Genomic DNA, 18341 nt, shown 5'->3' on the forward strand with positions numbered 1-18341 from the left:
TTTTAGAGAATATCTTATACATCATGGACAGGAAACTGAAGAGTTGAAGTTTTTTTGTGTCTTGTTAGTCTCTTCTCTTCTGAAGAATAATTACAAGTATTCTTCCAGTTTTTTTATAACTATCTTTAGAGAAAGACATCCTATAAACAATTCTGGCAATTCCATTTGAATTACTTTGCCTCTAAAGTCAGCCATTTATACTTAAACACTAACATCTATGACACCTTTCTTACCTCATAGCTCAAATTTCTTTAAACAGCATCCATAATGTCAACAATCTAGGAAAAGATAGACCATTATTTACTGTAAAGAAGACACATTAAGTTGCAGACTGGCACAGTCAAAAGACACTTACAAATAGATTTTGGTGACAGCCCTCATTACCAGAAGAGAAACACACACAATTCACAAATGCAAGCAAGCACACCTCACACCCACATGATTGCCAACTATGGCAGCTCAGACCAGAATGCAACTATTACGTGGGATGGCAGCAGCAATCTGGAGGGGGCGGGGAAGGGGAAAGGATTTAGTGTATGGGTGAAAGGACAGAAGAATGCTGCCTGGCAGAGTTTGCAGGGACTAGAATGCCAGCAGGGACTAGAATGCCAGCAGGGACTAGAATGCCAACAGGTACAGCTTCAGGAGGCTGTGGGGCAGGGAGGTGGGGAAAAAAAGAGTGAAAAGGAAAGGAGCAGGGAAAGATGGGCGGTTGCACTGGCAGAGGGTGGCAAACAAAGAGGCTGGGAGACTATGATGGGAAGGAGATGACAGGATAGAGGGCATGGAAACTGTTGAGTGGAGGGTGTGGGGACATAGATTGAGGCTGGGGTAATTGTGGAAGCAGAGAATGTGTTGTAAGGATAACTTCCATATGCGCAGTTCAGAAAGGTTCAGATGACATGGGCAGTGAAGCATCCACTGGAATCAAGTGTGTTATGCTCAGCTGCATGTTGTGCCACAGGGTGATCTACTTTGCTCTTGGACACAGTTTGGCAGTGGCTGGTCCTCACGGCAGACAGCTGGTTGGTACTCATACAAATATAAAAACCAGTACAATGATTGCAGCAGAGCTGGTAAATGACATGGTTGTTTTTGCAAGTGGTCCAGTCTGTGATGGGGTAGGATGAACCTGTGACAGGACTGGAATAGAAAGTGCTTGGGCAGGTCTTGTATCTGAGTCTTCCACAGGTATATGATCCTTGTGGCAAGGGTTTGGGATTGGGAGTGCCATAGGGATGGACTAGGATGTTGTGGAGATAGGGTGGGTAACAGAACACCAATTTAGGAGGGGTGGGAAGGATTTTGGGTAGGATGTCCCTTATTTCATGGCATGATGATGGGTAATCAAAGCTGTGTTGAAGGATGTGGTTCAGTTGTTCCAGTTGGTGCCTGTCTGTGAAGGCCTTGGTAAGACTCTCACAGGTGAAGTGGGTGGGTGAGAAGATGTTGAGGATGTGAAGGAATGAAGATAGGGTCTCCTGCCCCAAGCCCAGATCATGGAGATATCATAAATGAACCTGAACCAGGCTAAGCATTTGGTGTTCTGGGAGGCTAGGAGGGCCTCCTTAGATGGCCTATGAACAGGTTAGCATAGGAGAGTGCCATGTGGGTGCCCAGGCTGTGCTGCAGATTTGTTTGTATACCTTCCCTTCAAAGGAGAAGTAGTTGTGGGTTACGATAAAGTTAGTAAGGTGAATGAGGTAGTGGATTTAGATTCTGAAGGATGTTGGGAAAGGTAGTTTCAGTAGTGGTAAGATCACGGGCGTGAGGAATGTTGGTGTATAGGGAGATGGCATCAACAGTGACAAGTAGGGATCCAGGTGGTAAAGGGGTGGGGATGGTGAAAGAAATGGTTGATACCTATGACGTGGGAGGCTAAAAGATGGGTAACTAGTTGGAGATGCTGGTCAATAAGGGCTACAATTATTTCAGTGGGGCGACAATAAGCAGCCACAATGGGGCATTCGGGATTGTCAGGTTTGTGGATTATTTGGGAGTAGAAGATGGATGTGCAGGGTGTCATGGGGGTGAGTGGGGAAATGGATTTAGTGGAGAGTTCTGAGAAGGGACTAAGGCATTAAGCAGGTTGGAGTTTGTGATGGACTTCTGGGATGGGATCACTTTGGCAGAGTTTAAGGGTGGAGGAATCAGATAATTGGCAGAGGCCTTCTGCCAGGTAGTGACTGTGATTTATAACAACAGTGGTGGAAAGTTTGTCTGCAGATAGTATGATCAGGTCAGGATTTGTTTTGAGGTTGTCTATGGCCATTCTTTCCTCTGCTGAAATGTTGGTATTCAGAGGATGGGCCTGGGGAAGGATGCCTAAGCCAACTTGGAGATAAGGAATTCCTGGAAGGTGACAGCAGGTGGTTCGGTGGTAGGGGGGAGGGAGGAGGATCATGGTTGGATGGTGGTATGAACTGGGAGAGGTGGGTTCAATGCCGGAATTACATTGGTTTGGTTGGAGGGATTCGTGGCAAAGAATTTATTCTATTGCAGGTATCAGGAGAAGGAGAGTGGGTCTTTGAAAAGTACAGTGAGATCAAATTTGGGTGCAGGGCTGAAGGTGAAGCCTTTGCATAGTTTGTGGAGCTGACAGTTTTGGTGAAAAGTGTTATGGGAATATTTCGGCTCCAGACTTGGTAGAGTGTTGGTAGGGAGCTTTGGGGGACATGACGAGTTGAAAAGGTAGGCTAGGCAGGCTTTAGATGCTATGAGGGGTGGATGAGGAGGAACACTGTGGGTAGGATAAGAATTGGATAATGGTGCATCGAGGTAGGACGTTTAGCAGGTTGGGTAACTTATGGAGGTGGTGTCTGGAACACTCCTCCAGGTGGTGGAGAACAACAGATTCTATTTCAGAGATGTGATGTATGGAGCACGGACTGCACAGTAAAAGTACCTTGCGAAGGAAGCAGAAGTGGTTCTGGGATGCCTGTGCCATGGAGATGTGTTTTTGCAGTACCAGGTTTGTGAGGGCCAGGGACTGGCAGAATGTTATGATGTGGGACTGGGTTTTAGCCAGGGAAAGTGATACTTTTCTGAACTAGTACAAAAAGACAGAGCAGGGAGTCCATTGTGGCAGGAATGGTGTAAGGGAAATGGGAATGATGCAGAAATGAGCAAAACAGGTGTTGACAGTTGTGTGAGGCCCTGGATAAGAAGAAAGACAAATAAAAAATACGTAAAGACACACAGAAACATGCACAGATATGCTAAAAACATGCAAAGTCAGATTTTTGTTATTAAGTATTTGGGTTTCTGATTGATCTCTTGAACTGTTCAAATGAACCTTACTGAACTTTTTATTATGTTTTTCAGCTTCACATTGCACTATTGGTATAATACACCAGTTTTGACTTGTTACCAAATCGTCATCAGATAATTTGAATATATCAGATAGCAACTTGTCTGCATCTTCAAATCACCTGATGACAGCTTGCTAATAAGTCAAAACTGTGCAGCCTCACAGAAAAGGACTCTCAGAATGTTTCAAACAGTATGAGGAATGGACACACACACACACACACACACACACACACACACACACACACACACACACACACACATTCATTCATTCATCATGTTCCATGGATGAAATGAAATGTCATGTGGCTAGGGCCTCTCATAACAACGGGGATGTGGAATGAGTAAAGGTATACAAGGTAAGGCATAGGTACCACAGAAACTTAATCTGTACACAATAATAATAATACACTATCACTCTATTGCTTATTGTTACTATGATTCTGCCATCTACATTTAACTAATTACATCAAAAAGAAAGCTGATACTTTGAAAAGTTGCTGGCTTTTCAGTTTTATAATAAAGCTGCTATCTATCTACTATGAAGTTCAATGGGTTCTACTTTGAAGATGGTGAACACTAAACCAACATATTTGATAAGTACACAAATTTGCAGCATCGGTCCAGTTCCTATCCTGAAAGAACTTAGAGCATAAGATTTTTTGGCAATGTGTAAGGCTTCTGCACTGACTGAGTTTACCATTTAGGGGAGAGGAATGAGGTGTGGAAAAGGAGAGAGCAGAGAAGAGAGAAAGCCTGGTGTGGGCATTGGCAGAGAGTGGCGCACAAAGAGGGCAAGAGGACTTGAGTCAGAAGGAGGTGATAGGACACATAGGGCAAAAACTGTTGGGTGGAGGTTGTGGGGACAGTAGGTTACTGTAGGTTGAGCAGTGACAATTTTGGGAGCAGAGAGTGTGTTGTGAGGGTAATACCAATCTGCGCAGTTCAGGAAAGTTGGTGGTGGAGGGGAGGATCCAGATGGCCCAGGTTGTGAATCAGGTATTGAAATCACCTATGTTGTGTTCAGCTGCATGTTGTGCCACAGGGTGGTCCACTCTGCTCTTGGCCATAGTTCGGTACTGGCCGTTCATCCTGGTGGACATCTGCTTGGTAGTCATACCAATGTACAAACAGCTGTGCAATGACTGGAGCAGAGGTGGTATATCACGTGGCTGCTTTCACAGGTGGTTTGACCTCTAATGGGGTTGGATAAGCCTGTAACAGGACTGGAATAATAGTACTGGGTGGGTGGATTTAACAGGTCTTGCTCCTGGGCCTTTCACAGAAATACAATCCCCTTGGCAAGGGGTTGGGATGGGAGTGGGAGAGGGATGGACTAGGATGTTGTGGAGGTTGGATGGGAAATGGAACACCACTTTAGGAGGGGAGGATAGAATCTTGGGTAGGATGCTCCCCATTTCAGAGCATCATTACAGATAATCAAAGCCCAGATGAAGGATGTGTTTCAGTTGTTCCAGTCTGGGATGGTACAGGTGACAAAGAGGAGCTCCTTTGCAGCTAGTTCTTCGGGTGATGGGAAGATTGGGGGGGGGGGGGGGGGTCGGGATATGGCACAGGAAATCTATTTGCAGACCAGGTCTGTAGGATAGCGCCTGTCTGTAAAGGCCTTTGTGAGACCTTCAGCATACTGGGCAAGATAGTTGATATGCCATCCCCACGTGGCCATATCATATGGAGGAATTTTTTCATGTGGAAGGGAGGGCAGCAGTCAAAATGCAAATACTATTTGTGGTTGGTGGGTTTAATGTGGACAGAGGTGTGGATGGAGCCATGAGAGAGGAGGATACTGACGTCCAGGAAGGTGGCATGCTGGGTTGAGGAGGACCAGGTGAAGTGGATGGGAGAGAAGGTGTTGAGGTTGTAAAGGTATGACGATAGTACGTCTTGGCCCCGAGTCCGGATCATGAAGATATCATCAATGAACCTGAACCAGACCAGGGGTTTGAGAGGCTAGAAATGTTTCCTCTAGACAGCCCATGATCAGGTTGGCATAGGAGGGTGTCATGTGACAACCCACGGCTTACTGTGAATTTGTTTGTGTACCTTCCTATACCTACCATCAACAGTACCTACATTTTGACAGCTGCTATCCCTTCCACGCCAAAAATTCCCTCTTGTACAGCCTGGTCATGAAGGGACAGTGTATCTGCCATGAATAGAACTCCCTTGTCCAGTATGCTGAAGGTCTCACAAAGGCCTTCACAGACAGGCACTTTCTCTGAGACCAAGACACTGGAAAAATTGAACTACATCCTTCATCAAGGCTTTGGTTATCTATCATCATGCCTTGAAATGAAGGACATTCTACCTAAGATCCTTCCCTCCCCTCCAAAAGTTGTATTCTGTCACCCACCCAACATCCACATCATCCTACTCTATCCTTTTGCTACTCCTAATCCCAATCTCGACCGCTTGGCACTAGGATCACATTCTTTTGGAAGACCCAGGTGCAAGAACTACCCGATCCACCCACCCAGTATCCCTTATTCCAGTCCTGTCAGAGGCTTATCCTACCCAATCAGAGGGCAGACCACCTGTGAAAGCAGCTGTGTCATATAACAACTCTGCTCCAATCATTGCACAACTTTTTATAATGGCATAACTACCAACCAGCAGTCTACCAGGATGAACATAATCTGCTTGATTTAAATTTCTGTTTCACTACCCAGGCCGTCTGGATCCTCCCCTCAACCACTAGCTTTTCTGACCTGCACAGGTCGGAATTATCTTCACAACACATTTTCCACTCCCAAAATTCTCTCTCCTCAACCTACCGTAACCTAATGTCTCCACAGCCTCCACCAAACAGTTTCCACTTCCTCTACCCTATCACCTTGTTCCAATTCACAACCCCTCACCCTTATTGTGCACTTCTCTCTGACAATGAATCCACTGGTCTTTTTCTCTTCTCTGTTCCTCTCTTTTACTGCCCCCCCCGCCCCACTGCACCTGGCCGCCTTGTCCCCTGCTGCCATCTAGTCCCTGAATGCTCCACCAGGTGTTGCTGACACCTCTTCCCCCACCCGTTGCCTGTTATCTCTCCCCCTTCTCCACCCGAATCTCCAGATTGCTGCTTTTGATCAACACAACAGTTGCAATCTGGCTGGAGCGGTCAGAGAGAGTGGTCGTGTGCGAATGAGATGTGCTTCTTTATGTGAATGGCGGTTTTCTTTTCTAAAGAAGGCTTTGGTCGAAAGTTCAACATGTAACAGTCTTTTTGTAGTGCCTGTTTGCAACTTAACATGTCATCTTTACAGTGAATAGCAATCTATACTTTTCATAATGTTGTTATTATTGGAAATGTTGGCTCATGGAAGGGGTTCATCAGGGAGGTTCATTTAAAATTCTAGTCCGAATCTACTAGAAAGTGATTACCATGGTTAAATGCAAATGGTTAACGGCAAAGGTCCCGAGTTCGAGTCTCGGTCCGGCACACTGTTTTAATCTGCCAGGAAGTTTCATATCAGCACACACTCCGCTGCAGAGTGAAAATCTCATCCTGGAAACATCCCCTAGGCTGTGACTAAGCCATGTTTCCACAATATCCTTTCTTCCAGGAGTGCTAGTTCTGCAGGTTCACAGAAGAGTTTCTGAGAAGTTTGGAAGGTAGGAGATGAGGTACTGGCAGAATTAAAGCTGTGAGGACGGGTCGCGAGTTGTGCTTGGGTGGCTCAGTTGGTGGAGTACTTGCCCGCGAAAGGCACAGGTTCCGAGTTCGAGTTTCGGTCCATCACACAATTTTAATCTGCCAGGAAGTTTCATATCAGTGCACACTCGGCTGCAGAGTGAAAATCTCAGTCTGGAAACATCCCTAGGCTGTGGCTAAGCCATGTCTCCGCAATATCCTTTCTTCCAGGAGTGCTAGTTCTGCAAGGTTCGCAGAAGAGCTTCTGCAAGGTTTGGAAGGTAGGAGACGAGGTACTGGCGGAATTAAAGCTGTGAGGATGGGTCGTGAGTTGTGCTTGGGTAGCTCAGTTGGTAGAGCACTTGCCTGCGAAAGGCAGAGGTCCCGAGTTCGAGTCTCAGTCTGGCACACAGTTTTAATCTGCCAGGAAGTTTCATGGTTAAATGTATTCTGAAAACTCTGAAAGGTGGTTTGTCAAGAACACAGACCTGCTAAAAAAATGTGATTGACAAAATGGCAAAATAGAAAGGACACACAGTTGTCTGCTTTCCACCCTATAATTATGATGTGAGTGCAGTAGAGCTTGCATGGGCAAAAATAAAACCCTTGTGTACAAAGTGCAACACTATAGGTGACATGTCCAAAAACACTCTGTTTAAGACTGCATGTGAATCTCTTCCATTGGTAACTGCTGACAGCTGGAAAATATACTGTAGGAAGGTATAACAACTGGAAGAATACTACTGGAGGCATGAGGGTGTTGTCGAATTTGCAACAAACAAAAAGTTATTAATACCGTTGAGTCTGACAGTAACAACAATAATGTCTCATGCACAGATGAGGGGCATAATGAGACTGATTCTGAGTGATTCATGAGTACTTACTACTCAGCATTACATATCTGAATAAGTGTTTAAAATTTCACTCAAACTATTTCTAATGCCACAACATATGTTCTACTACTGGTTCTTCGTAATTTCAAATTGCCTATGAGAAATGATATGGAATTAGTAGCAACAAGCACCATCATTCAACATGGAACTATCGATTCTGATTCAACTTTTATTACACCCTTGCCTCAGCATTTACTTTCGTAAACATGCAATACATAGCAGTTGACATCTGCTACGACAGCATTGCCAACACAGCTTGATGCTAGCGCAGCTTTTCCCTTTCTCATTGTTCTTCACTCATCGAGAACCTAAGTGAGCTTACTCCACTCCCCACACCACCGTCACAATTCGCTCTTCTTGTGAACAGACTGTGTGGCCCACACTGACTTCTACCTTCCTTCAAAGTTACGGAGTATTTGTGACCTGTTTTAGAGTGTGGAATCCATTATCATGGACAAAAATTGATATGGCATTGGAAGAAGAACAGACTAAAATTGTGCTCGTGTGTGTGTTTGTGTGTGTGTGTGTGTGTGTGTGTGTGTGTGTGAGAGAGAGAGAGAGAGAGGGAGAGAGAGAGAGAGAGAGAGAACACATCTGAACATCAATTTAATCAATATAAGCACTCACTGTTAATAAATGTAAATAATACAGTTAAGACCATTTGGTCTCATGCTGCATATTATCGATCTGTACCTGTAGCTGCCTTGGGGGAGGAGGGGGGGAATTCTACTCACCCAGCAGCAGCAAGAAAATACACACACAAAAAGGTGTAACTTACACAAGCTTCCGGAGTCAGTGGCTCCAAATGTCTGCATATGTTAAGCCTTTTTGTGTGTGTGTTCTGCTGTCACTTCGTGAGTAGATATTTGATGTATCCAATTACATTATATAATCAGAAACTGATTATTTTCATTGTTATAAACATGAAATGAAACAAATAAAACTTCAATAGAGTTTCTGTATAGCCAGTAGGTACATTTGGATGATTCTACACACAATTGAGTTGATAAGTTTTTCATATTGTAAGCATATCACAACATTCTTACTATCACAGTCACACAAAGATCATACCTTGGACTCAAGCTAGCCTGTGGCTTGTAACTGTTGAGTATGTGAAATGCCTTCAACAAGTCAAGCTTCCCATGTCCTTGCTCGAACATATTCACACCAGGTAATCTACGAGCAGATGCCATTAGCGCCTGCTTCATACTGGCTGGGTTTATTACATTTCCTCGATGTAAGACACCACTGAAATAATCAGAACAAACATGTTTTCAACTGAATTATGGTACTTCTAAATTCAGAAATGAAACAGCAGAAACTAAACAGTAAAAGTACCTAGTTACCAATCTGTACAGTTGGGGAAAAATGGGAATGGGGCTGACAGATGAATTAATCTTTATTTTGCGGATTGCACACTGATGGAATTTGAACTGGAAGAAACTTGTTACTGAGCTTGTCAAACAGCTCATCTTTGCAGCTTCTGATTTTCACATAATTACTAGTATGAAAAATAAATGAATCAACATATTAACATATTTTGCATATTTCCAGTAACATCTCATGGTAAAATTTCATGTGGGTAACTCATCAGATCAGAATAGAGTATTGATTGCACGAAATTTGTCATAAGCAGTCCACTGCAATTTGAGAAGGAGAATATTAACATATACAGCTACAGCACCATAAGAAAAATGACATTTTTTACTCTTTACTAAAGCTGACAGTGGTTCAGAAATGAGTTCAATATGCACCTACAAGTCTTTTATCATTTGTCTAATAAATCTAAAATAAAATCATTTCTTCTGGACAACTCATATTCACCTGACAGCCATTTAATTAAGCAATGGTAGCATGTGTAGTATAGTAGAGAAAAATATGTTTATTTTTAAATCTGTGTTTTAGTTTTAACATCAGAAGTGACAAAACTAATATGTACATTTTCAGTCAATTTAAGCCACTGGGCTTATTAGTATTTGTACATAACCATTCATACAAACAAACAAATCATGTATACACAGCCTGTAAACTAATTGATTCCACATCATTTTGACAGAAATTCTACTTTTATCTACGGAACATGTAATTAGTTAGCTGAGATAGTTTTTTCCATCTTGAATGCACAGAAAAGCAGGAAAAATGAAAGCTTGAGGAAAGTAGTGTAGCAGGAACAAAAAGGAAAGGTATGATGAGGTGATACACTAGTGTATTCAGTCTAGGACTAGGGAAAACTGACAGATTTTATTAAAGGAGTTGTTCTGATTATGTTCTTGGATTAGAAAGCCTAAACCAGGGTAGTTGACCAAAATACCATCAATGTTTCATCACAGTGTCATGCCAGTTAGTAAATAAACCTTTGGAAATATGCAAGTAGAGATTATGGAAACTAACTTGCAGGTAAGTATGAAAGAAATAGGGAAGTAACAAACACAGGATTACAGGCAGGGTGAAGAGCACAAAGGGATACAAATTGGTACAAAGATCAGTACTGAGTAGGGGATACAGGACAGCAAAACAAAAATTGAAGTTTCATATGCATATGTACAGAGGACTGAAATTTGTCGGGGGACTCAATGCCTTACCCTTTTACTACTGTCTTACAGGGTCTTTCCAAGCACTGAGTATGTAATTTGAGCTACTGCAGTTCGTTACTGTTCAGTCATCCATGTGAGTATTTAGTGTATTTTGCCAAAACAGAAAGAACAAGAGAATTAAAACTGAAACTATGCCCTTGAATTATAACAGATCGCTATTCACCAAACAGAAGGCACTGAGTAGCAGACAGGCACATTTGAAGGTAGACTGTTGGAAAATACCGGCTTTCGGATAAAGCCCTTCATCAGATGAGAGACAAACACACATATTCACACAAGCACAACTCAAAATACATTATCACTGTTGTCTCTGGGCACTGTAGCACCACAGCAGTGAGTGGTTATCTCAGTTGGGGTAGATAGTGGGGGAACAGAAGAGGCATGGGGTGGGTGGCAGGAGAGATGGCAAGGAGGGAGTGAGGAAAGATACTGTTGTACTACATGTATGAGTGTACACATGGTGGGCTGCTGGGTGGAGCATCGGGAGAGCTATGCTGGTGGGGGGAGAGAATGGGGATAAGGAAAGCACAGATAGGGGAGATGGGAGAGGGGGACAAGGATGTATGTTTGTGTGAAGCTAAAGTGAGAGAAGGAAAGGCGACAGAGGCAGTGACTACCACAGGTTGCAGCCAAGACGGTTATGGGAATGAAGGATGTGTTGCAGGGAGAGTTCCCAACTGTGCAATTCAGAAAAGCTGGTGTTGGTGAGAAGAATCCAAATAGCATGGGCTGTGAAGCAGTCACTGAAGTCAAACACATAATATAGAATGGGATGCTTGGCAACTATGTGGTCTGGCAGTCTCTTGGGCAAAATTGGCGATGGTCTTTTGTGGGGACAGACATACTAGTGGTCATGTTCATACAGAATGCTGCACAGCAGTTGCAGCTAAGTTGGTTGACTCTATGGCCGCTTTCACAGGCAGCCTTTTCTTTGATGGGACAGGAAACACCTGTGACAGGTCTTGCATCTTGGTCATGTGTAAGGATACTACCCCTTGAGCAACAGACTGGGAGCAGGGATGGGACAGGGAAGAATAATAGTATTGTGTAGGTTAGGAGGGCAGCTGAATACCACAGTGGGAGGGGTAGGGAGTGTGACATGACGAGAAGTCAGCTCGTGGGGGTACAGGCAGTGGTAAATGCTTTGATAGCTTGCGATGGTCGACTGACGAGCTGGGAAATGCTGGCAGGCTAGTTGCCAAATGCTGGATGCAGGGATTTTCCCAAGGCCAAGTGTGCATATTACATTTTCAATGAAACTACATTACAGACCCTACAAACATGATACAGGAAAAATGAAGTACACTACAAAATTTTTAATAATTTGTTTAATAATGTGTTGTTATTTTAATAAGAGGATACATACTGACCGCAATCATTTTAACTGTATCCTAATATCTTACAAATATGTGCAAAAAGCTTTAGACATAATAGGTGACCAGTATTTAAGCACCCTGCAAGGATTCAGTAGTGTTTGACGTCACATATAGTAATGTTATTTAGGAGTGAGCTGTAGGACACAGGCAGTCTTTTGTCTTGAGTAATTTTTTGCTGCTTGGTGGCCATGGTGCTGTGTTCAAAACGGCTGTGTGTCTTAGAAGCTGCACGAGTTATACACAGAATGCATCAAAAAGAATTTTCCGATTTGGCGTGTCTATATCCCTGAAACTAATAAACATATTCAATGAATTTTGTCTTTTGATGAATGGGAAACAAAAAGATTTTTTCATACCTTTTCGTAGGTGTTTAATAGTTTGTTTCATACCTCTTTGTAAGTATTTAATATGCCCCACCTTGAGATGCACAGCATATGTCAAAGCGGTATTCGAATTGTTCCCACACTGCAGCGAGCATGTCTTGAGTTACAGCTTCCACAGCTGCTGTTATGCGATATCTCAGTTCATTCACTGTTGATGGTAATGGATGCACATAAACAGAATCTTTTATAAACCCCCACAAGAAATAATCACATACAGTCAGGCCCAGTGACCTTGAAGGCCAGTAATGTACGGCTGAATCATTTGGTCCAGTGCGACCAATCCATTGTTCAGTAATCCTTTGATTTAAAAATTCATGCACATCCAAATACCCGCATGGCTGTGCCCCATCCTGTTGATAAATGAAGTCGTTTGAATCGGTCTCCAACTGTGGGAAAAGAAAGTTCTCAAGTATATCGAGACACGGATTCTCAGCAAAGAAAAATTGACCATACACCTTTTCCTGTCAAACTGCACAAAACGCATTAAATTTTGGAGAGTACCTCTCATGTTGTTCAACTTCATGTGGTTGTTCTGTACCACTTATTCTCACATTGTGATGGTTCACCTTTCAATTTAAATGGACTGTTACCTTGTCACTAAACACGAAGCATGGAAGAAAACTGTCATCCTCCATCTTGCCAAGAACAAAATTACAGAACTCCACAGGTCGTTATTTGTCACCGTCATGAAGAGCTTGCAGTAGCTGAATTTTGTATGGTTCCACATGTAAACATCGACGCAACACACACCAGATGGACATCGAGGGTATGTTGTGCTGTCGAGCTGCACAGCGAATGGTTTTCTGCGGACTCCTTGTGAAACTATGGCAGATGTGTTCGACGTGTGTGTCAGACGCTCGGGGGGGCAGCCTGGCAATTTGTCTATATACAAACAACCAGTTTCTTGGAACTGTTCATGACATCATCTAATACTCTGTGCTGTAGGAACATCACACCACACCTAGTATGAAAGTCACGCTGAACAGTTATTACCCACCTGCATTGTGCAAAACGTCGAACACAAAATGCTTTGTTATCCCGACACCATTTTTACTAGAACTGAAGTGGGCACACACTGCTGCGACCTAGTTGGAACCTGGTGAAACTTGAGAGTTTTCTCTTTCCAATAGTACATTGTTCATGCTCCTATCTCAAGTAACATAATAGTTATGATTTTTATAAAGTCTGACGATTCTATTTGATACACCCTCTACTTTAACTTCATTGGACTTGGAATAGTTTTGTGAATATGAGTTATGTACATTAATGTTTCACTGGAATTATATTATTTGACTGTGTTTTTGGTGATTGATTTTTTGCAACTTTACAAACTTTAGCTTTGTTTACGGGATTTTCGGAAGCTGCAAACTGTAACTGTTTGCTGCAGCTGATACTTATATTCCTGAGTGATGGACTTTTCGCATATTTTCACAGTGGTTAATCACCACAACAAACTTTATTTTATGTCACAAGTGATATTGTGAATTTTGAGTGTTTGCTGTTTATTTTAATGATTCAATGTGCAGTTTAATGAACTTGTTCAAAAATGTTTCTGCATTTCATACTCTTCTCACACTACATACATTAATTATGTGTAATTGTTTAGCAATTCACAAGCGGGTTAATAGATTTGTACTGGTAGGTTCAATCAACAAGCGAGTATTACTGAAATGTTTCGTGAACTCAAATGGGAATCCCTTGAGGGAGGATGGCGTTCTTTTCGTGATACAACTGAAAAAAATTCAGAGGACCAGCATTTGAAGTTGACTGTAAAACAATACTACTGCTATCATTGTACATTTCACGTAAAGACCGTGGGGATATGTTAGAAGGAATAGGGATCATACTGAGGCTTTTAGACAGTCATTTTTCCCTTGCTCCATTTGCAAGTAGAACAGGAAATGAAATGACTGTTACCCTCCGCCATGCAGCATACAGTGGCTTGCGGAATGTGTGTGCAGCTATAGATTCATGTAGGTGTGAATATTATTCATGAAAGATATACTTGGTTTAAACGACAATCCTCTGATTGCATCAGATTCATTAACCCTATCGATTTATCCAGTTATTTCACCCATCTATATATTCACTAAGTTATCTACTTACTAAAGAAGGTTTAAGGATCAATTCTGTATTAAATTTATTGGCTTTTAAGTGATGGTGCTTGACTAGCCCCTATGACGTCATAACTAGTCAAGCCAACAATGATAATGGCAAATAACACCACTGGTGCACTCACAGGAGGATATTTCTCATTTCAGAACACAATAAGAAGTTGTCAAAACCCAAGCTGAGAACATGAATCAGTTGGATATCGACAATATTACACTCCTGGAAATGGAAAAAAGAACACATTGACACCGGTGTGTCAGACCCACCATACTTGCTCCGGACACTGCGAGAGGGCTGTACAAGCAATGATCACACGCACGGCACAGCGGACACACCAGGAACCGCGGTGTTGGCCGTCGAATGGCGCTAGCTGCGCAGCATTTGTGCACCGCCGCCGTCAGTGTCAGCCAGTTTGCCGTGGCATACGGGGCTCCATCGCAGTCTTTAACACTGGTAGCATGCCGCGACAGCGTGGATGTGAACCGTATGTGCAGTTGACGGACTTTGAGCGAGGGCGTATAGTGGGCATGCGGGAGGCCGGGTGGACGTACCGCCGAATTGCTCAACACGTGGGGCGTAAGGTCTCCACAGTACATCGATGTTGTCGCCAGTGGTCGGCGGAAGGTGCACGTGCCCGTCGACCTGGGACCGGACCGCAGCAACGCACGGATGCACGCCAAGACCGTAGGATCCTACGCAGTGCCGTAGGGGACCGCACCGCCACTTCCCAGCAAATTAGGGACACTGTTGCTCCTGGGGTATCGGCGAGGACCATTCGCAACCGTCTCCATGAAGCTGGGCTACGGTCCCGCACACCGTCAGGCCGTCTTCCGCTCACGCCCCAACATCGTGCAGCCCGCCTCCAGTGGTGTCGCGACAGGCGTGAATGGAGGGACGAATGGAGACGTGTCGTCTTCAGCGATGAGAGTCGCTTCTGCCTTGGTGCCAATGATGGTCGTATGCGTGTTTGGTGCCGTGCAGGTGAGCGCCACAATCAGGACTGCATACGACCGAGGCACACAGGGCCAACACCCGGCATCATGGTGTGGGGAGCGATCTCCTACACTGGCCGTACACCACTGGTGATCGTCGAGGGGACACTGAATAGTGCACGGTACATCCAAACCGTCATCGAACCCATCGTTCTACCATTCCTAGACCGGCAAGGGAACTTGCTGTTCCAACAGGACAATGCACGTCCGCATGTATCCCGTGCCACCCAACGTGCTCTAGAAGGTGTAAGTCAACTACCCTGGCCAGCAAGATCTCCGGATCTGTCCCCCATTGAGCATGTTTGGGACTGGATGAAGCGTCATCTCACGCGGTCTGCACGTCCAGCACGAACGCTGGTCCAACTGAGGCGCCAGGTGGAAATGGCATGGCAAGCCGTTCCACAGGACTACATCCAGCATCTCTACGATCGTCTCCATGGGAGAATAGCACCCTGCATTGCTGCGAAAGGTGGATATACACTGTACTAGTGCCGACATTGTGCATGCTCTGTTGCCTGTGTCTATGTGCCTGTGGGTCTGTCAGTGTGATCATGTGATGTATCTGACCCCAGGAATGTGTCAATAAAGTTTCCCCTTCCTGGGACAATGAATTCACGGTGTTCTTATTTCAATTTCCAGGAGTGTATTTATATGTAATGGAATATCAACAATGTTATGAATAGGATAGCTTGCCTCACTAGAAGGATGACAATGAGTTGCAGACCAGCACACCATGACTGCTATCAGTCGTGGATATCTAGTGAGTCAAAAGGGGAGCGGAAGGGGCATTCCTTTGTGGCCAGTCAGTGTGTATGGTGGGTGATTGTGGAGACAAGTTGTGGGAGGTCTGTTTCTGGACATGGAGGGTTATTTCAATCTGTGAAGTCCTCAGCAAGATGCTCCGGCAAATTTGGATAGGACTGCTTATCACTGTAGATGCAATCACTGCGAGTGGCTAGATAGCATATGGAAGGGACTTCTTGGTCTGAAATCGGTGGTAGCTGTCAAAATGGAGACAGTGAGTTACCATCAACAATAAATCCATTTCAATGAAACTATTTGTTGAGGCATACTGAAAAGTGATTTATTTTTACATTGAACAATAACCTTTCATTGTGGAAAGTTTGATTAAACTGAGCAGCTCAGTGGTAATAGATGAGCAGTCACTAAACGTGTGCTCTTGTGTTCCATCTGTGAATGTCATATGTGAGGAATAACACACAAAAATGAGAATACGGCTGGAAAGACTCTCAGTACAAATGCTGCATTTATTCCTTCCATAGCTCAAAACATGTTGTTTTCTGTCAGGCTGCTCAGGAGCTCCACTGTATTCGCATTCCGTCAGAATGCACGAGCAAATCTGTAGTAATTAGTTAATCAATTTAAAAAAAATGTCACAGCATAAAGGACACATTTCAACAGTCATACACCAATAAGCAACAACGTATACTTCCTTGAGGTTGCAAGCACTCTCTTTTCTTTCTTTCTTCTTCTTTCACAATAGAATAACTTGCCAAATGAAACCATGTAAATGAGAGTATCAAATTATTACACTTACATGACTGTTTTCATAACAGAAAATGTGCAGCATATATCACTTATTAGTATACTTTTTCCCAATATGATGCATTTTTTTTAAAACAGTCTGTTCCTATATTGCATAATTAGAATACATGAATACACTGCTAGTGAGTTAATACCTCATGAGAAGCGTTACAGCTCCAGCTACAACTGGAGAGGCAACACTAGTTCCTGAAAGAGTGCGACATCCTCCCTTGATGCTTGATCCACGAACAGTTGATCCATACGTTACAATGTCTGGTTTTACACGTCCATACCTAAAAAAAGTTTAATTAACATTTACAGTTCAATGTCTAAATATTGTGTGGTGCAGTTAATTTTTATGAATAACTTTTATACATATACTTCATTGAAATTAACCTTGGGAGTGTTGGCACATGATTAATTCCTTTTTCTACAACTGCTCCATCTTCACATTCAGTGCTTGCAAATGTACTAAGAAAGGCAATAAATTCTCAAAAGAAGAAATATGAAAGTAGCATATTTATAATTACCCTTGTGGTAATTCCCAAGTTGTCATTCCTCGAGAGGAAAATTTTGCTATCTGGTCTTCAAAGTTTATACCACCAACACCAATCACATCCATCTGATCAGCAGGATTGTTCAATGTCCTAGCAGAAACACACAATGGGTTAACAACTTTGTCTGATTATGATTAAAATGATTGGAAAATAATACTAAAAGTGAGAAAACAATATATTTACTGGAGCTAATGAACAAAACACCAAACAGAAAACATAATATTCTAATTGCTATGTAATGTTCAAATTAGATTTGTTTTCTAAATATCAGATTTGTTTGAATACAGGCAAGAGGTCATTCTTAGACTTTGGATAGGAAGTGGGTGAAGGGCTTAAATCAGAGACTTGGTGATTCAGTAACAATATCAAATGTGTATTTCTTGACAATAAATCACTCCAGTTTGGAGTTGGATGGAGAGTTTAAATCAGAGGCTTGGATGATTCTATGACAATCTCAAATGTGGATTTCTTCACCACCCCCTCCTCCCCCCTGCTGCAAAGTGGGGAAATACAGCTCCCTCCCTCGACAATGGATCAGATGTGCACTATACACAAGGTGTCACCTGGGTAGCAGATTACTTACATTGTGTACATGTAGGTTTCTATGGTTAGGGAAAACATCCATGATCAATTACATGCTGTATTCAAATAGAGGAGCAGACAGCTGTCACAAGGTTCTGTTGGACACTGATGGTGGTGGTTTATTTATTACAGTGAAGAACCTAATAACATCTACAGGAGTTATTACAGATTCTGTAAGTGAAATAATCAGGGTGGCTGTAAGTGTTAGTGATGTCTATGATGGTATACAGGGTTGTGTACATAAGAGTCGTGTCTTTACTGTCCTTACTGAAATCTGCTATGATACTTGTATGGCACTTAGGAAATCAGAACAGAAGAGAAATGAAAACATACCGAGCGAGGTGGCGCTGTG

The 18341-nt window shown here is 43.1% G+C and overlaps 1 protein-coding gene across 4 annotated transcripts in view; it reads right to left on the bottom strand.

The window, feature by feature from the left end:
• LOC124615283 (membrane-bound transcription factor site-1 protease) overlaps window positions 1-18341 on the bottom strand; it is a 145980-nt gene that overhangs the window by 35471 nt on the left and 92168 nt on the right. For all 4 annotated transcript variants that reach the window (XM_047143047.1, XM_047143049.1, XM_047143045.1 and 1 more), the window contains exons 7-9: window positions 17381-17497; window positions 17006-17143; window positions 8920-9096 (exon numbers count right to left, since the gene is read on the bottom strand). In XM_047143047.1, coding sequence (XP_046999003.1) covers window positions 8920-9096; window positions 17006-17143; window positions 17381-17497 — 432 coding nt within the window. The remainder of the gene's footprint in view (window positions 1-8919; window positions 9097-17005; window positions 17144-17380; window positions 17498-18341) is intronic.

Source organism: Schistocerca americana, chromosome 5 (genome assembly GCF_021461395.2).
Source record: "Schistocerca americana isolate TAMUIC-IGC-003095 chromosome 5, iqSchAmer2.1, whole genome shotgun sequence".
NCBI classification, from domain to species: Eukaryota; Metazoa; Arthropoda; class Insecta; order Orthoptera; family Acrididae; genus Schistocerca; species Schistocerca americana.